This window comes from Callospermophilus lateralis, chromosome 4, assembly GCF_048772815.1.
Source record: "Callospermophilus lateralis isolate mCalLat2 chromosome 4, mCalLat2.hap1, whole genome shotgun sequence".
Lineage (NCBI taxonomy): Eukaryota > Metazoa > Chordata > Mammalia > Rodentia > Sciuridae > Callospermophilus > Callospermophilus lateralis.
This window is the reverse complement of record NC_135308.1, coordinates 125,894,042-125,916,786: the sequence shown is the minus strand read 5'-3', so window position 1 is coordinate 125,916,786 and position 22,745 is coordinate 125,894,042. Positions and strand designations below refer to the sequence as shown.

Here is a 22,745-nt window from a genome sequence, read left to right as displayed (position 1 = left end):
TTATATGCTAAGAAAAGAGAGAAAGTGAAATCACAAAATTGCTCATTTGAAAGCACAAAAGGCAAAAATTTAGTTAAAGACAAAAAACAAGAACAAATGTGTCATATCTAAGCAGGGCTGGTCCTTAGGCATTTTTACCTTTGTAGATTCCTTCTACTATAAAAATATTTAAAAATTATATAACTGAAAGTTAAAAAAATGAATATAAACCATGATGAATTCATGATTGTGTTTATTATTATATACTCATATTTCTTATTTTAAAAGAAATTAAAGCATTTTCATGGGTCCCTAAAGTATTTATGGGCTCTAGGTTCTTGCCTATCCTGCCTATGGCATGGTATAAACACTAGGCTGAATATAGACACTCAGCTTAAGAGAGTAGCCAGTCACAGATAAAACCAAAAAGAGGTGGAATACACTAGTTATAGTTCTCCAGAAAGATAAAACCAACAGGACATTGATGGATAGATAAAAAATTTATTAGGAGAATCAGTTCATGTGATAATGGATCCTGAGAAGTCCCTTGGTAAACAGTTTGCAAGTTGGAGAGTCAGGAAAGCTGAGAGCCTAGCTAAGCCCAAGTCTAAGGGCCTCAGAACCAGCCAATCTCATGGTGTAATTTTCAGTCCAAGGCTGAAGATCTGAGAAGTGGAAGGACTGCTGGTACAAGTTCTGGAGTGCAACAGTTAGGGAACCTGGAGTTCTAATGTCCTAGCACAGGAAAAGAAGGTGTCTCAGCACCAGGAGAGAAAGAATGGACCATCCTCTGCATTTTGGCTCTGTTAGGATTCCCAGTTTATTAGATAGTGCCTAATTATGAACATTTGACTACATTTTTCCCGTATTAGCAATATTTCTAGCTAGTCACAGGGATTAGTTCTGTAGGTCGATTGTCTAAAAATGTTCAGGTTTAGATTTTCCAAGTTTAGTTCACAACACTGCATCCTCCCACCTTTGGCCAAGATACAAAACCAGAAACTCTTCATAGGCTCTCATTTCGCTGCTTTTTCTTAATTATGTCTTTGATCAGTTTCTTTTTGATCTTTTCTTATGTTTCCTAGATCAATGAACATTACACTTTGTTTTGACAAGATCATAGTTATCATATAGGATTAGAGACCCTCTGCAAAAGCCAGGCCATTTGCCTAGGCTGAAAATGTAGTAATAGAGCAAAATGCTTTCAGATTCTTTCCATGGTGTATAGGACCTTGTTACACATTTCAGTTCTTTGATAACTTCCAAACCATGTCAAGTTTCTTGCATTTATGCCTGGCTGTTTTGTCAACAAACTTTTTTTCCCTTGTGTTCTTAGTTGGGGAGGGAATCAAAATATTGATTATATAACCTACAATTCCCACTTTTATTTCTAAATTGCAGATATACTGCCGCAGTCTGGCTGGGCACAAATCACGAGCCACTCACAGCTTTGTAGATTCAAACAGCAATTCTTTATTCCCGATCTCACACCGACACTCTACAATCATGTTCTGGGGAAATCCATGTTCTCTGCCCAAATCCACCTCCACTGGGCTTCTGACTCCCCAAAATACTGTCTGAATCCCGTGAGAACTCAAGGGGAACTCAGGCAGCAGGATATGCCCTATTCACAGCAGGAATAACCTTAAACCTGGAACCACCCTAAACCTGGATTGTCCTAAACCGGGAACGCCCTAAATCCAAGGAGAGCCTTAAACCCTGATCCGCCCTGGTCCTTGAGCAAGGTCACCTTACATGCAATGTCACTGCAAAATGTCTAAGGCAAGTCCATTTTACCACGAGTCCTTCCTGTAAGCAACATGGGGTACGCTGGCAAGGAAATTGTCATACCTACTTGGCTAATGGCTCTCAGCAATATACCATTTGGAACTGATTAAATTCACAATGCTCATTCATTATTCTCCCTAAAGGACAGCCTCTTATCCTAGTCCACAGCAATAAGCCATGCTACCGTTGAATCATTGCTGGAGTCTTCTAGGTCCTTCTTCCTAAAGAAGATGCAGACATATGGGATAAGGATGCTAAAAACACATTCTCATGTTCTCTACTATTTAGGGATAAAATGTAGTTTTATTCTGATTCTGTCACCACTAACCTTTTTCCCATCTGTACCTTTCTTTATAAATGTTTACCATATCAGAAAAGACAGCCTGCCATGTCAGAAAAGACACCAGAGATTTATAAATAAAAGGATTGGAAGATCAGAATTAAGAGGGTCTGAAACAATGGCATATGGATGGCGATATGTGAATGGGGATGATGTATTTTTATAGGTTAGTGCATGTTATAATTTAGATGAGGTGTCTTTATTTTTTATTTTAAAGAGAGAGTGAGAGAGAGAATTTTAATATTTATTTTTTAGTATTTGGCGGACACAACATCTTTGTTTGTATGTGGTGCTGAGGATCGAACCTGGGCCGCACGCAGGCAAGGCGAGCGCGCTACCGCTTGAGCCACATCCCCAGCCCCTAGATGAGGTGTCTTTCAAAGGCTCTTATATTAATGCAGAAATGTGAAACTTATTAGATTGTGAAAGCTACAAGCTAACCAGTCTATTCTAGTTCAAATGGACTGGGTGGCAACAGTGGGCAAGTGGGGCATGGCTGAAGGAGGTGGGTTCATGGTAGAATGACCTGGAAAAGTGCATCTTCCCTGTTCTCCATTCCCTCTCCCCCAGTTCTGTACCCTTCCATGAGTCGAGCAGTTTTTCTTCCACTGGGCCTTTCCTCATGACATGCTGCCTCAGCTTGGGCCCAGAGCAATGGTGTTGTTTATCTGTAAACAATTTTAGAAGTCTGATTTAGAGACTTCTAAAACTGTGAGCCCCAAATAAACTTTTCTTCCTTTAAGTTATTCTTTTTAGGTATGTTGGTCACAGCAATGAAAAGCTAATAAAAACAGAAATTGATGCTGGTTGGGGCTGTTGAGACTAACCTGATCATGTGGTTCAGAAGCTTTTGGAAATGGTTTTCAAGAGGAATTTAGAAAAGCTTAAAAATTCAGGCTGGAAAAGCTTTGAAGTATTGTAGGTAGAGTTTAATGGATGCTATTGTGGAAGCTCAGAAGATCACAATTGTTAGGTGCAGGACAGGCTGAGTGAGCTGTCTGCAGGGCATGCCAAACAAAGTTAGCTGAAGGATGGCCTGGCCTCTCAAACCCTCTGTCTTGTTCTTTACCAACTATTTGCTTCAAGCCCAAACACCCAAGCCCCCGCTCAAGGCTGAACACTCAACCCCCTGCTCAAGGCCAAACACGTAACCCCCCTTGTGCCAACAAGGCAGCTTGCAGACCCAGAGACCTCATTAGATTTGGGCTATAAAAACTCCCTCCTGCCAGGCCCCTCTTTCTTGCTTTCTCTATCTCTCTTGCTATTTCTCTTGCTTTCTCTCTCTCCCTCTCTCTCTCTCTCTCTCTCTCTCTCTCTCTCTCTCCCTCTCTCTTCTCTTTCTCTCTTTTCTCCTCTGTTGCACTGCTGCAATAAAGATCTCTTGGTTGCTCTGAGTGTTGTGGTCACTTTTCTTTCAACAATGATGATAGGAATGTGGAGTGTGCTCATGAGGTTTCAGAGGAAATTGAGAACTCTGTTGGGAATTGGACTAGAGGTTATTCATGTTATATTCTGGCAAAGCACTTGATTGCATTTTGGCCATGTCGAAATGTATGAGTCCCCACAGGTTGCCCCCTGTGAGGCTGAATTTAAAAGTGATGGATTAATTAAAATTGTGGAGGAAATTTCAAGGCAGCAGAGTATTCAGTCAGTGGCACGGATATTGTTGGCAGCTTTTGGACAGGCTTACTGTGAAAACTGGAGCAAAAAGTAGAGCTAAAGGATTTAAGAATTTTAAGTTTGGCCAAAAAATTACATTTAATTCTGAGGCCAAGGACGGTATACTTGGATCATAACCCTTAAAGAGATATTAAGTACTTTACAAAGACACAATAGGAAATGTCTTGAAGGCATCTCAGGCATTTGCAAGAACATACTCACTATAGCCTAAAAGATGTAAAAGAAAAAGATCTCTTTGAGAAGAGGTCCTGGGGGGCCCTGCTCACCCAGTGTGAGGGGCTGTGCCTAGGAAGTTGTTTCACCATGCTGATCTATGTAGGCACTTTGAAGCTATTGCAGCCATGATTCTAGAGGGTCCAGGTATTGCATGAGCTTGTAGAAGACCTTGGTACCATACACATGATGCCAGTCTTGCAGGAATGCAGGGTGTTGGAGTTCAGTGGTCATGGAGTTTTCCACTGAAATTTGAAAGTAAGGCCTGTGAGGTCAGGCAAAGTATAGTAGTACAAGAGTCCACACAGGTTTCCCCTGAGAGGCTGATGCATGACGCTTTGCAGAAGAAGCCAAGGCTGGAATGGAGACCCTAGGAATTAAGAGAGTAATATGAACTGTCTGCCATGAAAAGCTGCTGCCTGTGGAGACAGCCAGATTAAAAGCAAGCTTATCCATGCTGAAACCAGTAAGGGCAACATGTTAGGGCTGCTCAAAACCCTTTGGAAATAAAATTTCACCACCATATGTCCTGGATGCTGTACAAAGTTACAGTTGGAGCTAAGGGACCAGTCTGCCTGGCTGGGGTTTGGACTTGCTTTGTCCCCATCCCTTCTTTCTCTGCCCCTGTTCCTCCCTTTTGGAATGGAAATGTTTATTCTGTGCCACTGTATATTGGATATATGTAACTTGCTTTTGATTTTTAAAGGGGTTCATGGTCAAGAGTTTGCCTTGGGTCTCAGGGCAATGCTAAAACTATTTAAGACTATGGTACTCTTGGAGATGAACTAAATGCATCATGCTTTGTGATATAGACATGAGCTTTTGGGGAACTGGGGCAGAATGTTATGATTTGGATATGAGGTATCCCTTCAAAGATCCTGTATTAACAAAGGAGTGTGAAATAATTGGATTGTGAGGATCATCCCATCCTCATTTGAATGGTAACTATAGACAGGTGGGACAAGGCTGAAGGAGGTAAGTTACTGGGGTGTGTATGCCCTGGAACGATGCATATTTCCTGAGGCCCCCTTTTCCCTCCTCTGCTTGCTAATCCCACCATGAGCTGAAGCAACTTTTCCTTCACTGGGCCCTTTCCCTATGATGTGCTGTCTCACCTTGGTGCCAGAGCAATGGGGTTGGCCTTTAAAACCATGAATGCCAAATAAACTTTTCCTCCTTCAATTTGTTCTTGTAGGGCATTTTTTTGTCACAGAGATGAAAAGCTAATTAAAACAGTACGCAATAGAAACACTGAACAATCAAGTAGTCAAAATGACACAATCAGTTGACACTAGACCAGTCTTTATCCTTTGGTCACTCAGAATTTGTGTGATGAGCATATGAAATGCATGAAAATTAACTACAGGCCCATTTGCATGGACTCCTGGTTATCAAGGCTGAATTAGGTACCTGTGCATGTACAGCCTGTCAACAATGGAGAAGAATGCTGCGTTCCCAAAATAGCAATATTCTTTGAGGACGCTAACTGGCATTTGTTGGCAAATTTAGTACATTGAGTCCTTTGCATCTGGGAAAAGTCAATGCTTCTTTTTTATTGGTATAGACACCTATTCTGAGTATGGAATTTGACTTTTCTGCTCTCAGACTCAGGGTCTGATCCAGAGGCGCAGAAGACCACACACTAGCATCCAATCAGACATTTCACTTCACAGTAAAGGCATTTCAGGAGAAGAGCCTGACTGTGGAATCCACCAATTTTATTACACATAATACCATGTAGAGATTCCTGGCCTGATAAAGCTTTGGAGCAGTTTCTTGAGGGGCAGTTAAAATTGCAGACTAAACACAATATCCTCATGATATGTCTTCAACAGGAACAATATATGAGAGTAGGAATGGAGGGTTTGAAGCAAGAGTGGCCTGATTTCCATCATTCCCGCTGACCACCTACTCTGCAGGCGTTGTGGTTCTGCTCCCCAAACTAGCATATTCTTGCCAGAAGACATAGAGACATAGTAAGAGTTTCTTTAAACTATAATTTATAGCTAGATATTAAATATATAATATGTATATATACATATTATATATAAAACATATCTTTCTGTACTGGTTAATGCTAATCTGAGGAAATTAGTCACCAATGCTGCACTGTTCCAACTTGTGTGAGACAGGTTAGTGATTATGGTTTCCTCTATTGATTCTATTTATGTGGTCCATCAAGTCTGCTTAATAAAGAGTTATAACATTAGTACTTCCTAGATTTAATTTTTTTTTTAGACATTCTAATACTTCCTGAATTCCCAGCCAGTTGCTATTTTCAGTTTGTTAGTGGGCTTGTGCTTCTGTAAATTCCCTTTTTCAGGACAAATTTGATTTCTTCCATGGAAGGAAAGGAAAAGGTACTATTCAGTGTCCCCACCTCCACAACTCCGCAATGTACCTCCGCAGATCACCTTGGTTTTTCTGAAACATTATGTCGAATGACAACATAATGGTGATCAGAAGAGGTTCATGGGTGTGCTCAATGAATACAGGTTCTATTCCCTCTAGAGTCAAAGTTTCTCCCATTTTCTTTGGCCTATTCCATACGAACATTCTGTACTTATGCCTATTCTTCCCTGGCCTTCTGCTGTGTAGTTTCCATTATAATTCAGCACTCTTGCTAATTTTTGTGGAAAATTGAGGTCCCACAGCAAACCAGACAAGCTTCACCTTTATATGATTTTAAGAAATTGAGATTAGAAGAAGAGCCGGCACCGGCCGCTCAGGTGCAGACCAGAGGAAGCAGAGAATGCAGAGGCTTTGCTTGCGGGTCACCAGATGGAGCTCTGGACAAACACAAGGTCTCCCCAGCACCCCTGACCTCACCAAACACCCTACGAGGGAAACAGAAGGAACCCATCTTGGAAAAACCCATCAACCCTTAAAACCCATCACCGGTGGGTGTGGCTACCAGCATGGTTCTGCCCTGATCAGGTACCCGGTTTCCAAATCCCCCATCCTTAGCTGTGATAACTCAAAATTTTTCCCACAAGCTTTTTGGGGATGTAGCTATCAATGCAAAACAACAACTGTACAGGCACCTGGTTTCCATCTCAGAGACTAAGAGTAGGGAGGCTACAGGTGGAAGCTCAAGTTCTCTCACATTGGCTATATCCACCACCCTGAACGCTGAGACTCAAGCTAGGAATAGACAACGCCACCTACTGGAAGAAAAGAAAACAGAGTTCTGAGAGACTTTTTTTTTTGCTTTCTTTTCTTCTCTCTCTCTTCTCATCCATTCATCCATTCTTCTCTACCCTTCCCCCTCTGGTCCTCACAACCTCAACATATGTGAAACCAAGAACTTTGTATGAAATAGGACTTTAACAACTGAATCACCAGAATAATATAATATAGAGGAATTGCATATGCCCCACCTCCCCCCCTTTTTTTTCTTATTTTCTTTTTCCCTCTCTATTTTTTCTCTTTCTTTCCTTGTTATTTTTCCCCTTCTTACTCCCTCTATACCCTTTCAACCCCCTAACTTTTACTATTTATATTTTGTAGGGTAATTTTCTAAATACAGATAGCATTTTGAATTATACATTCTTCTATAAATTACCCGTCTATTGGTTAGCAGAGTTCTCTTCCAAAGTTGCTAAGTTAGATTAACCCCATACCCTCACTCCTTTCATCCTAGGTCAAAAATTTAGTTCTCTATATGCCACCAGAAATGGTATGACTTTTATGAAACTAAGGACTATATTTTTAAATAATAATTGAAGCCAACGTCTGTAGACATAGAGTCTAACTATAAATGTATTAGTAATGAAAACTTGTGCTTAGATGATGTACTATTGATGTTGGGAACTGTTAACATTGTCTTTCTCCAATAAAGAGAGATTTTGGAACTATACAAGAGCAATATAAATACATAGGAGGAAAATCATTAACACAACAGTTTCTCAAAGCTGGGAAGAAATGTGAGCAGTATGAAAAGACAAGAAAAGAAAGGACCACAAACAATTCAGGTCAATTCAACATTAGAAGAGGTAATATCTACAGCAGATGAAATGTCAGATAAAGAGTTCAGGATATACATGCTTCAGATGATCTGGAGTCTCAAGGAAGACATTATATAGCAAATTCAGACAATGAAAGATCACTTTGACAATGAATTACATAAACAAATCCAAGAAGCAAAAGATGAACTCTTCAGGGAGATAGAGGTTATACAAAAAAACCAAACAGAAATCCTGGAAATGAAGGAAATAATAAACCAAATTAAAAACTCAAATGAGAGTATTACCAGCAGAGTAGAACACTTAGAAGATAGAACATCAGACAATGAGGACAAAGTATATCAACTTGAAAAGAATGTAGACAACTCAGTGAGACTGATAAGAAACCATGAGCAGAATATCCAAGAAATATGGGATAACATAAAGAGACCAAACTTAAGAGTTATTGGGAGATAGGAAAGTATAGAGGTCTAAACCAAAGGAAAGAGCAATCTGTTCAATGAAACAATATTAGAAAACTTCCCGGACTTGAAGAATGAAACAGAAATCCAAATCCTAGAAGCCTATAGGATGCCAAATGTGCAAAATTACAAGAGATCCACACCAAGACACATTATAATGAAGATGCCCAACATACAAAATAAGGAGAGAATTTTAAAAGCCACAAGAGAAAGGAAGCAGATTACATTTAGGGGTAAACCAATCAGCTTAACAGCTGATCTTTCAACACAGACTCTGAAAGCTAGAAGATTCTGGAACAACATATTTCAAACACTGAATGATATTGGGTTCCAACCAAGAATCTTGTATCCAGCAAAATTAAGCTTCAGGATTGAAGATGAAATAAAAATCTTCCACAATAAACAAAAGTTAAAAGAATTTGCAGCTAGAAAATCAGCGCTTCAAAACATCTTTGGAAAAACATTACATGAAGAGGAAATGAAAAATAACAATGAAAACCAACAGTGGGAGGTAGTACAGTAAAGGAAAAACTAATCAAAGAGGAAAAACAAATCATGTTAAATAACAAAAATAAACAAATATGGCTGGAAGTACAAACCTTATCTCAATAGTAACCCTAAATGTTAATGGCTTAAACTCACCAATCAAAAAACATAGGCTAGTAGACTGGATTAAAAAAAAATCCAACAATATGCTGCCTACAGGAGACTCATCTGATAGGAAAAGACATACACAGACTGAAGGTGAAAGGTTGGGAAAAATCATACCACTCACACGGACCTTGGAAGCAAGCAGGGGTGTCCATACTCATATCAAATAAAATAGACTTCAAGCCAAAGTTAATCAAAAAGGATAAAGAAGGACACTACATACTGCTCAAGGGAACCATACATCAACAAGATATAACAATCATTAATATATATGCCCCAAACAATGGTGTAGCTACATTCATCAAACAAACTCTTCTCAAGTTCAAGAGTCAAATAAACCACAACACAATAATCATGGGAGATTTTAGCACACCTCTCTAACCACTGGACAGATATTCCAAACAAAATTTGAATAAAGAAACTATAGAACTCAATAATACAATTAATAACTTAGACTTAATTGACATATATAGAAAAAGCACCCAATATCAAGCGGATACATTTTTTTTTTCTCAGCAGCACATGGATCCTTCTCAAAATTAGACCATACATTATGTCACAGGGCAATTCTTAGCAAATACAATGGATGCATTTTATCTTATCATAATGGAATGAAATTGGAAATCAGTAAAAAAATAAGGAAGAAAAATTCCTACATCACATAGAGAATGTACAATATGCTACTGAATGAACAATGGGTTACAGACAACATCAAAGAGGAAATTAAAAAATTCTTAGAGGTAAATGAAAACTCGGACACAGCATATCAAAATCTCTGGGACACTATGAAAGCATACTAAGAGGAAAATTCATTTCATGGAGTTCAACCCTTAAAAGAAGAAAAAGCCAATAAATAAATGACCTCACACTGCATCTCAAAAAACTAGAAAAAGAAGAACAAATCAGCAGCAAATGCAGTAGAAGGCAAAAAATAATTAAAATCAGAGCTGAAATCAATGAAATCGAAACAAAAGAAACAATTGAAATAAAGAAATTACATTTTTTTTTTTTGGTGCTGGAGATTGAAACCAGGGTGCTCTGCCATTGAGCTACATACAGAGTCCTTTTTATTTTTTAAGACAAGGTCTCAATAAGTTGCTGAGGCAGTCCTTGAAATTGCAATCTTGCTGCCTTTGCCTCCCAAGTCACTGAGATTACAGGCATGAACCACTGCACTTGGCTCATATTTGACTATTTAAATGGAAGATTGAAAACATCATTGTATCACTAATATTTTGTCAATATTTATTGGTATACTTGTTTAAGCCCATAGCTAAATCAAAGGCCAGCATCAAACTAACAGGATAACCCAATATCATCTCTGTACCCTTTATTATACCCAAGTTCTCCCCAATAAACATTTATCCATATTTAATATGGAGTCCTTGTACCATTTCCATTTTCTGCCACTCTGTACTACTGCCATCTTTACAATATAAATAGACAAGGCACTAATACTCCAGAACATCAGATAGGCTTTACTTATACAAAGGACACAAAAGAACTTTAAGACATAGACAAATCAGCAACATTATCCAAGACCATGAGAGTACAAACAGGAGTACTAAATGGCAGTATTAAACCTCACCAGCAGACATGTGTTTGTAGATGTGAAAGTATAAATGAAAGAATGACTAGAAGCATGTTTGTCTTTCTCTAAGCCTAGTCATATGCTAGAACTTTTTTGCCCATAATTTAGTATAGACTCTTGCTAGAGTTGACATCACCTGGTCCAGGAGTACCTCAAAAGTCTCAAGAGTTCTACAGTGAAAACTAGAATAGATATTACTTTAAGGCATGAACCAAATGCTCATCCACTATACCATACTATCTGGGCCAGAATAACCTGGTCAGTGTACGTTCCTGAACTTAATGCTATGGAAGCAGAATAAGGGTAATTTCCCCAAACTCTCTTGAGATTCATATTAATAATCTCTTAGGCTCACTGAAGGGGGTCAATTAATAACTTTTATAATAAAAATAAAAATTACAAACTAAAGTTCTAAGTACATGGGCATGTGGGTTTAGAAAGATTTACGTATATTATCAGAACACCAACTTGGGAAACAAAACCTAAGAGGACACTCTGTTCCTTTAACCATGTGGTGACATGAAGGATATCCATAAATTGGAGTTTTAGTGCCATTATTTTTCATATTATTTCAGAATAATAAAAAAAAATTCATGAAAATAACTATATATTAAGAATGGCCCATCATTTGAGTCAGTTATAGAAATCCAACTCAAAATAATTAAGGAAAAAGGAAAATTTACTGGATGATTAACCTATTAGTGTATTGTTGAAAACAAAATAGTTAGTGTGAAAAGTTATAAAACTAGGTGTTAGGACAACAACCTTTCACTGCTGCTCTCTATTCGTATTTTATTCTTTTTTCCATGTGTCATGCTAAATAGCCTCAGAAACTTACATATTAAAACTTCAGCTACCAATGAAGACCTGCCTTGAATGTCTGCCTATATCCCTAAAGACAATAATTGACCTCAACTGTGGTCAGTGAATCATTCCAGAACTAGGAAAAAGCAATCATAATAACAAGATGATTGTATGCATGGAAACCATACAAGAATGGGATGGAGAAGGAAAGGGAATGTGAAATAGGATGGAACAATTTCCTGAAGTTTAAGGAAATGTGACACTATAACCAAAGTATATGTAATTTACACATCTTCAGGATGTAAATAAGACTGTAGCAGAACTGTTAACTCAGCACTACTGACATTTTGGACTGACCAATTCTTCATTGTTGGGTAATGTCCTGTGCATTTCAGGATGTTTAGCAGCATTCCTAGTTTTTACCCAGTAGTTACCTGCAACACCTCCCTGGTCATGATAATATAAACATTTTCAGTTATTGACAAATGTTAGGAGTTGTTGCCAGTTAAGAACTATTGACCCATAGCTAAGGGTAGTACTCTACAAAGTTACCTGAAGAATAAGTAGAAAATTAGATACAGAAGGTTTAAATTTATATAGATAGGGCTGGGGATATGGCTCAAACGGTAGTGCGCTTGCCTGGCATGCGTGCAACCCGCGTTCGATCCTCAGCACCACATACAAACAAAGATGTTGTGTCTGTGAAAACTAAAAAAAAAATTAAAATTCTCTCTTTCTCTCTCTCTCTCTTTAAAAAAAAAATTAAGCTCCCTCTTTCCTCATTTAAAAAAATTTAGATAGATATATAACATATTGGCCATATGTGTGAATTAAACATGGTGTCATAAAAATGTATACTTATAAAATGGATCAAAATGTTTTAAATTAATTTGTTATTGGTCTTGGGTTAAACAATTTCATGAACCCAAGATTTCTCATTTTAAAAATGGAGGAAATAACAGCTATGCAGAATGGTTCTGAATATTAAATAGTCATGTGAAAGCATTTTGGAAGCTATTATGTCGAATACAAATAATAAATAATAATAACAATAATAATAAATACAAACATGATGGAGAACCAGCCCCATTTCTCTATCTAAGAACCTAGGACTTTTTCTCAGGATGCAGTATATGAAAAGAGGTGACTTTACAGAAACAAAATTATTCTAAAATGCAGAGCTCTTGAAAAACAAGCAATGTAAATGTGACAAAAAAAAAAAAAGCCCAGAAGCTCTCAAATTTATTAGCATTTCCAGTGGTAAGTAGTTAACTTATTTTAGTTCATAAATTATGAACTTTTGTTAAACATACTGAATAGATAGAAGTAAATAGTTTAAATATATTTATTTTATCATATAAATTTGGAAGCAGTCATATTGCTCAATCACAACTAATTAAAATATTGAGTTTTTTTAGTCTTTGGTGACAAAAATTACAGCAAGTCTTCAATGAAATATTAAACATGAAGTACAAATAATACATTTATCTCCTAACAGGTTGTACAGGTACTACTTAAGTCATTCCAAAAAGATACATCACAAAGATAAATGTTTGATGCCTTAATACCACATGGAGAATAACAGTACCACCAATAACAACTATGATAGTAATAATTAAGACAAACAAGCAAATATTTATTAAATGGCTATTCTGAATTTAGAAGGGTCCTGAGAACCTTATTAAATCTTGTCTAATACTTGAGAAATTTATTAACCCATTTAAAACAGAGATAGAGACATATTTAGAAAACATAAATTCCCTCCTTTAACAGGACACTGAAGTGAAATCTTAAGATTAATTAGGTTAATCAAATCTCTTCTTAGTTCCTATTATCACATATTTATCTGTTCATAGTATCTAAGAGCTTGTCTTAATACTTCCTGTACAATACATGTTTTGGGGTTGCTTTTTTGTTGTTTTTAAAATTTAAATTTGTTGAATAGTATAAAAAATATAGCAATAGTGGCTTGTATATTTTCTTTCTTTTTAAATCTCAGGGTTTTAAATTTTCTTTTTTTCTTTTTAAAATGTTATAGTTTTGGCTTATGTTAATTATAATTCATCTCCCTCTTCCTCCTCTTCTTCCTTTTCTTCTTCCTCTTCTTTTTCATCTTCATATTTCACTTTATCTTCTTCTTTCTCTGCCTTTCTTCCTCCTTTTCCTCTCTCTATTATAGATAATTCAGGAGTAAATACCATCTGTTGTTCCAATAAAATATTTGGAAAATAAGGCTGCACTATTAAAACAATTATGACACACATAATAAAAAACAGCAGTCTCAGTAATAAAACAAATATGCAGAGTGGATCACATACAATTGGCCGGGGCACTTCCCAACTTGGATACCAGAATTGGTAATCTGTAAATAGAGAAGCAATCGAAAGCTGTGTTTCAAGTAAAATAGTTGAATTGTTCAAAGAAGTAAAGAACAAAAATACATACATATAGCTCGGTCCCGATCTGCATTACCTAGAAAGAAAAAGAAAGTCTATAAAGAATTACATAAAAATTTTCTTTCTCTATAATGTAAGAATTTCCTCAATAATAGTGCTACCATTCTCTTAGTTTTCAGGCAACATGCCATCATTCTTCATGTTCCCTTTCCAACCAGTAGCCAATCATAAATCACCAATATTCTCATTTACTAAAAGTCACCCGGTTCTGGTAGAGAGTATAGAAATACAGGAGTGAGGAGAAATGAATTCTAGTGTTAACTCTAAATCATTGTTTCACCTTATATAGGTTCCTTATAAGAATTTACTCATTTTTATCATTTAGTTCTTATTTTCAGACACTTTCAGTTGTTCTTCATTTCTGAGAAGGCAAAGTCAACACCACTCTACATCCTGGCATTTTTCTTTTTCCTCTCTCTCTCCTGCTTTCTCCCTTTCTTTTGAACCTTATCTACCCACTAGATCATAATGTTATCAGGAAATAAATTCTTTTTGTCTGCTCACCTCAGCAGAGAAAGTCAAACAATTATTCCTGAATTTCAGTAGGAAAAAATGGAAAGATAAATGAGTTCATACATATAAAAAACCCAATGTCAACTGGACATGGTGGTACATGTCTGTAATACAGTGACTTGGGGGGCTGAGGCAGGAGGATTGCAAGTTTCAAGTCAGCCTCAGCAATTTAGCAAGACCCAATCAAAAAACAAAAGTTCAAAATCAATGATATCAACAAGAGCTTCATCTCTACCCTTTGGGGAAAATTTAGAATTTATTTCTTAAGTACCTTAGAGATAAACTGACTTTATGTAGTATCTTTGAAATATTTTAGCATATTGTACTTGGTCTTACTTCATATTTTATGTAATGGTTTTTACATTGATTTCTTTCTAAAAAGCGTCTTTCACCATATGATCTGTATTTTTCTTCATTCTGTGTATTAATATTTATTGATACTTTAGTATGACAGTAAAGCAATAGCACATTTCCTCTTTGCATCTTATTTCACTTCTCATCATTAATATCTGAATCATAATGTGAATTATAATTACACATAATCATAAGCTTCACTGTGATATATTCATACCTGTACAGAGTATAAATTTGTCTAATTCATTCTTTTATACTTCCCCTTACCCTCTTCTCTCCTCCCCCTAGTCCCCATCCTCTCCATTACTGTTATACCTTTTATTTATTTTTTATTAAATTATTTATTTATTCTAATTTGTTATACATGATGGCAGAATGCAATTCATTTCATATTACACATATACAGCACAATTTTTCAAGTCACTGGTTGTACACAAAGTATTTTCACACCATTCATATCTTCATACTCATTCCACCGTCATTCCTACTCCCTTGCCCCCTCCTTTTTCTTCCCTCCCCTTTGCCCTATCTAAAATTCCTCCATTCCTCCCATGCTCTCCACCCCCCATCACCATTATGAGTCAGCACCCTCATAGCAAAGAAAATATTTAGCCTTTGGTTTTGGGGATTGGCTTACTTCACTTAGCATTATATTCTCCAACTCCATCCATTTACCTGCAAATGCCTATGATTTTATTATCTTTTAATGCTGAGTAATATTCCATTGTGAATATATACCAAAGTTTCCTGGTCTATTCATCTACTGAAGGGCATCTAGTTTGGTTCCACAATTTAGCTATTGTAATTTGTGCTGTTATAAACATTGATGTGACTGTGACCCTGTAATATGCTGTTTTTAAATCCTTTGGGTATAAACCAAGGAGTGGGATAGCTGGGTCAAAAGGTGGTTCCATTCCCAGCTTTCCAAAGAACCTACATACTGCTTTCCAGTTTGGCTGCACAAATTTGCAGTCCCATCAGCAAGGTATGAGTGTGCCTTTCCCCCCACATCATCGCCAAAACTTATTGTTGTTTGTATTCTTGATTGCTGCCATTCTGACTGGAATGAGATGAAATCTTAGTTTTGATTTGCATTTTTCTAATTGTTAAGAGGTATTAAACATTTTTTCATGTTTGTTGACTGATTGTATATACTCTTCTGAGAAGTGTCTGTGCAGTTCCTTGGCCTATTTATTGATTGGGTTATTTGTTTTTTTGGTGTTAAAGTTTTTGAATGCTTTATATATCCTAGAGATTTGTGCTTTATCTGATGTGCTTGTGGTAAAGAGTTGTTGCCATTCTGTAGGCTCTCTATTCACCTCACAGATTGTTTCTTTTGCTGAGAAAAAGCTTCTTAGTTTGAATCCATCCCATTTATTGATTCTTTGTTTTAATTCTTGTGCTATAGAAGTCTTATTAAGGAAGTTGGGGCCTAATATGACAGGATGGAGATTTGAGCCTACTTTTTCTTCCATTAGGTGCAAGGTCTCTGGTTTAATTCCTAGGTCCTTGATCCACTTTGAGTTGATTTTTGTGCATGGTGAGAGATAGAGGTTTAATTTCATTTTATTACATGTGGATTTCCAGTTTTCCCAGCACCATTTGTTGAAGAGGCTATCTTTTCTCCAATGTACATTTTAGGCACTTTTGTCTAATATAAGATAACTGTAGTTATGTGGGTTAGTCTCTGTGTCCTCTATTCTGTACCATTGGTTTCCCCTACCCTCTCCTCTATTTTGGTGCCAATACCGTCTGTTTTTGTTACTACTGCTCTGTAGTATAGTTTAAGGTCTGCAATAGTAATGCTACCACCTTCACTCTTCTTGCTAAGGATTGTTTTGGCTATTCTGGGTCTCTTATTTTTCCACATGAATTTCATAACTACTTTTTCTATTTCTGTGAGGAATGTCATTGGGATTTTGATTGGGATTGCATTGAATCTGTATAGTGCTTTTGGTGGTATAGTTACTTTGACAATATTAATTCTGCCTATCTAAGAACAAGGTAGATCTTTCTATCTTGTAAGATCTTCTTAAATTTCTTTCTTTAGCATGCTGTAGTTTTCGTTGTAGAGGTCTTTTACCTCTTTCGTTAAGTTTATTCCAAAGTATTTTATTTTTTTTGAAGCTATTATAAATGGGGTGGTTTTATAAGAATTTTTTAATCTCCTCCTTGATGTCTTTTGCAACCCATTGTTCATTCAATAGCATATTATTAGTCTCCAGGTGTAGGAGTAATTTTTATTTTTATTTTGTCATTGATTTCTAATTTTATTCCATTATGATCTGATAAAATGCAGGGTAGTATCTCTACTTCTTTGTATTTGCTAATAGTAGCTTTGTGGACTAATGGATGATCTATTTTGGAAAAGGATCCATGTGCTGTTGAGAAGAAAGTGTATTCGCTCATTGATGGATAATATACTCTATATATGTCAAGTAAGTCTAATTTATTAATTATAGTATTGAGTTCTATAGTTTCTTTGCTTAGCTTTTATTTGGAAGATCTATCCAGTGGGGAAAGAGGTGTGTTAAATTCACCCAGAATTATTGTGTTGTGGTTTATTTGACTCTTGAATTTGAGAAGAGTTTGATTGATGAAAGTAGTTGCTTCATTGTTTGGGACACATAAATTTATAATTGTTATGTCTTGTTGATGTATAATTCCTTTAAGCAGCATAAAATGTCCATTGTTATCCATTTTGATTAACTTTGGCTTGAAGTCTACTTTACTTGATATGAGGATGGAAACCCCCACTTGTTTACGTAGACCATGTGAATGGTATATTTTATCCCAACCTTTCACCTTCAGTCTGTGGGCATCTTTTCCAATGAAATGAGTCTCTTGAAGGCAGCAGTCTTTTTTAAAAATCCAATCTACCAGCCTAAATTTTTCGATTGGTGAGTTTAGGCCATTAACATTCAGGGTTATTGTTGATACATGATCTATATTACTGGTCATTTTTGTTTATTTTGGTATGTAGCTTGTCTTAGTTTCTCCTTTGGTTGTCTTTTCCTTTATTGTAGTTCTTCCCTTTGCAGATTTTCATTGTTGTTTTTCATTCATTTTCATGGAATATTTTGTCAAGAATATTCTGTAGTGTAGGCTTTCTTGCTGTAAATTCTTTTAGCTTTTGTTTATTATTGAAGGTCTTTAGTTCATCATCAAATTGAACCTTAAATTTTCTGGATATAAAACTGTTGGTAGGCATCCATTATCATTTAGAGATTGGTATATGTTGTTCCAGGATCTCCTTGCTTTGAGAGTCTGGGTTGAAAAAATCTGAGATCTGAATTGATCTTCCTTTATAGGTAATCTGATGTTTCTCTCTTGCAGCTTTTAAAATTCTATCCTTATTCTGTATGCTAGGCATTTTTATTATAAATATGTCTTGGTATTGATCAGTTGTAATTTTGTACAATTGGTGTCCTATAGGCCTCATGTATTTGATTTTCCAATTCATTCTTTATGCTTGGGAAATTTTCTGATATTATTTCATTGAAGAGATTGTGCATTCATTTGGCTTGAATCTCTGAACTTTCATCTATCCCAATAAATCTTAAATTTGGACTTTTGATGGTATCCCATAGTTCTTGTATATTCTGTTCATGGTTTCTTACCATCTTCATTGTGAGGTCAACTCTGTCTTCAAGATTGTATATTTTGTCTTCATTGTCTAAGGTCCTGTCTTCCAAGTGATCTAATCTGTTGGTGATTCTATCTATTGAGTTTTTTAATTGGCTTATTGTTTCTTTCATTGCAAGGATTTCTTGTTTTTTTTTTTTTCCAGTATCTCTCTTTCTTGAAGTAATATCTTGCAACCTTTATTTGCTCTCTTATCTCTTTGTTGGTGTGATTGATGGTCGCCTGTATTTGTTCTCTTATCTCTTGTTGGAGTGATGGATTTTTGCCTATATCTGCTCACTTAGGTCATTCTTTAATTCCCAAATCATTTTAGTTATGTACATTCTGAACTCCTTCTCTGACATTTCACCTACTGTGCTATCTACGGCTTCTATTGTTATAGTATCTTGGTTTGTTTCGGGCACATTCCTCCCTTGTTTTTTCATGATGTCTATGTGTCTTTTTCTCTTGCAGTATAGATCAGAGGTATTCCAGCTTCTACCTATTGTCTTATAGTGTCCCTACAGGTTACTAATACCTCACTTTTAAGGGAGAGATCAATATTACAGCACTCAATATACCCAATGTGCAGCCATACTTCAGTTAGCTTCTATTTTTACATTTACATTTTTTTTTTTGCATCAAATGAGATGATCATATTTTTTTGTTTTTCCTTCTATTTTTGTGGTGAACAACATTTTTTATTTTTCATGTTGAACTATTCTGGCATTCATGGGATGAAATCAATTGATAATGATGTACATTTTTCTTAATGTGTTTTAAAATATGAACTGCTAACATTTTATTGAGGGATTTTGCAATGAAAAAGCATCTATATTCTTCAGAGATGCTGATTGGTAGTTTTCTTTCCTTAAGGTATCCTTATTTGCTTTTGGTATCATGGTGAGACAGGTTTCATTGAATGAATTTGGTAGTCTTTTCCTCTTTTCTATTTTATAGAATAATTTGAGAAGAATTGACATTAGTTCTCCTTTAGTGGTCTAGTAAAATCTAACTGAGAATTCTTTAGGTTTTCTTTGTTGGAAGGCTTTTTATTACTGCTTTAATTTCATTGTGTTTTATTGGTGATGAAGAGGAAGAGCAAGATTTTCCATCTTGATTCAAGTAAAGCAAAGGCAGAAATATTTGGGTGTGCTCATCCCAATAGTGACAGTGTTGTTACATTAAAACTGCCCTCTAGTTTCTCTTTGTTTTTGCTTTTTTTTTTTTTTTTACGCAAAAGCATAATATGCTCTGAATTTATCCCCTACCACTTTATTTTAAGCTTTGTATAATCTAACTATAAATATACTATTGGAATATATGCTTTTGTGTTTGAAAAAACAATAAAAGTGTAATCAAATACATTTTCTACTTTTTATTCTCTGAAAATTTTTGGAATTCTAGGTTTTTTTGGGGGGTGGGACATCGAGAAAAAATCTATTAAATATTTATTACTTTACTTTTTTATCTTGCAAATATTTTGGGATATTCTTTTGTTTAACACAGTCATTGTCAAACTGTGAAGCATTTTCAAGGTTTAGCTTTTATTTATCAGTCCTTATTCCTAACATTCTGGTATATTCTTAGGGGAAGAAATAGAAGCAAAGCTCTGAAGAAAAGGCTCTACAGTTTAGAAAAATCTAAAGACACTGTTTCAATCCTCCTTTGATAATAATAGCATTAGAATAATAAGAATAATATTAACTTCACAAAAAAACTAGTGTGCAGTCACTTCACTTTTCTTGTCCTAAGCATTATGGATGTTTTTCTTTTCATTTTAAAGTTATTTTCTTTATCTTACTGCATAGAAAATCTGTGCATTTGTCACGGTTGCCACAACGAGTACAAAATACTCCTGGTTCATAAGGCCTTCTTGACAGAGCTCCTCTACAAAAAAGCAGAAAATTGTTAGGAAAAGACTCAATTTTTACATGTTATGTAAATACTATAGTTACCAATTTTAATTAGTCTTAAGCAGTTTTTTTTTATTTAAGTTTCTTTTATTTTTGTAGCAAAATACATCCTTTCCAAATGGATGCTATAGAATATTTTACGATTAATTACTTTTTGGTTGGTACAAATGTCTATAAAATTCTATAGAAATGATATGTTAATTACATGAAGAGTTTTTAAAATCCTGAAATGCCTGTTGTCCCAAAGATCCAGCTGCATGTATTACTTTGGAATCCATGTGAAAAATACATAGACATAAAATAAACAAGCAAATGAATTTAAGTGGTATTTTACAAAGTTGAATTAATCCATTGTTTAGAGCTAAAGAGCCAAGTAAGAATGGTTACATCAATTACCTAGAATTAAAGAAGGAAAAGGGAAGTGTACATAAAATCCTAGGATACAAAAGAAAAACTATAAAGGTGAAAGATAACTCTGAGTGGCAGGGATGGGTCACTAATACTTGCCATTTAAACAAGATTGCATATATACCTAGAAGGCAATTGGAAGTTATAAAAATAAACATTAGGCATATAGGTTCCTGGTTAGGCACTATAGGTCATCTAGAAGGATAGCCAAACACAACAAACACATATTTAGAAATCTGAATATCAAATCTCAGAACCATATCTTATTTAATCAAGATGGTTTTGCTTATACCCAGTAAGATATCTGATACCTGAAAATTGCAACTGTTCCATCAAGGATATCCAGAGGTTTGTGATTATTTGCAGACCTTATATCACTTCTATAATTTCACTGTTCTATTCAAGGAGAATATATATTTTATTTAGAACCTACCCAGAGCACCAGTCTTCCAGAAACTGAAGAATCAATCTAGTCAACTTCACTACACCTTATTCTAGTTTTATTGCTCTAATTCTTTCTCACTGAAGCAGATGCCTCCAACATAACAGCAAAGCTCATCCTCCCCAAGACCTCTGGGATGGGGGACCTCTGCCTTTGTACCTATGAAAAATTCTAGTCACTATAAAGATACACACTACACAACAATACTAGTACTCTTTTTTATTTTTTACTTTTTGGGGGGAGGTACCAGGGATTGACTCAGGGGCACTCAACCACTGAGACACCTCCCCAGCCCTATTTCATATTTTATTTAGAGACAGGGTCTCACCAAGTTGATTAGTGCCTCACTTTTGTGGCTTTGAACTCGCAATCCTCCTGCCTCAGCCTCCCAAGCCACTGGGCTAGACCTCTTTTTTAAAGTTCAATTTTCATAATCATTATTTAAGTATATGTCAGGCTAATATTCTTCTATGTCAATCTCCCTCTAGTTCTGAGATTCAAAAAAGTTTCACCTAAATAAATTCAAGTCTGAATATACTATACAACTCTCAACTACAATTGAAATGGCTGGACTGGATTAGGAGGAAACTATAGATAGATCTAAGTATCTGAATCTGGCAAAGTCCATTGAAGTTTCATAGTTGCCTTTTTTTTTTTTTTTTTTTTTTAATTTTTTTTTTTTAATTTTTTTTTTCATCTTTTTTCATAGTTGCCTTAACAGTGCTGTAAGAAATATGAAATATTTTGTCTTTGGGCATTTTCCATTTTTAAAGAAGCAACCAAATGGTCATAGAAAGCAAGTCCAGATGCTGAACATAGCCCACTGGAACTTTTACTAGCCTTCTAGCTTCAGTACTTTGCTGCCTATAGGAACATGGGCTTAGGTGGCTTAACAAATGACTAATCCTATTTCTGACCCCAAGTCCATTGGAAGACCACTGTTTAAAACTTTTTATTAGATACATAGTCTTCTGGAAAGATGCTGTCTAGGGGTGGTGGAAACTTTCTTTGCCTTTACTAGATTCATATCTGCTACTACCTTGTTCATCAAGCAGGTAATCCAGGTCTCTATTCAAAGTAAAGAAAGTATGAATTTTGTTGTTTTCTGCTTCAAATTATCCATGCATGTGTAAAGCTATTTTACTTTACACACATTTCTGTTAAACTCCCTCATTCATCTTAGCAAAATATGCTACTGCAGTTCATTTACTGAGTGGCATTAAAAGCTGCTAGTTTTGAGTGGCTTAGAACAAGAAAAGATCTGTAACAGGTCTGGGCTGCCATGCAAGTTGCTCTGCTATTTGGTCTACATATTCCAGCAGGCCTAATAGATACTTGTGGGCTCAAACCCATTGCTAGTACCCAAATATGCATTAGGATCCTCCAGAGAAACATAATTAATAGATTACACACATGAGAGAGAGAGGGGAGCGGGGGAGAGAATTTTAAGGATTTGGCTTCCACAATTGTAGGGGCTGACAAGTCCAAAATCAGAAGGGCAGGCCAGTGGCAGGAGACAAGTACTGATGCTGTAGTCTTGAGTCTGAAGGGGAACATCTG

The 22,745-nt window shown here is 35.9% G+C and overlaps 1 protein-coding gene across 1 annotated transcript in view; it reads right to left on the bottom strand.

The window, feature by feature from the left end:
* Window positions 1-1,924: 1,924 nt before the first annotated feature.
* Glipr1l2 (GLIPR1 like 2) overlaps window positions 1,925-22,745 on the bottom strand; it is a 67,244-nt gene continuing 46,423 nt past the window's right edge. The window contains exons 4-8 of the mRNA XM_076855410.1: window positions 20,224-20,309; window positions 13,918-13,944; window positions 13,543-13,834; window positions 7,381-7,437; window positions 1,925-1,988 (exon numbers count right to left, since the gene is read on the bottom strand). Coding sequence (XP_076711525.1) covers window positions 1,925-1,988; window positions 7,381-7,437; window positions 13,543-13,834; window positions 13,918-13,944; window positions 20,224-20,309 — 526 coding nt within the window. The remainder of the gene's footprint in view (window positions 1,989-7,380; window positions 7,438-13,542; window positions 13,835-13,917; window positions 13,945-20,223; window positions 20,310-22,745) is intronic.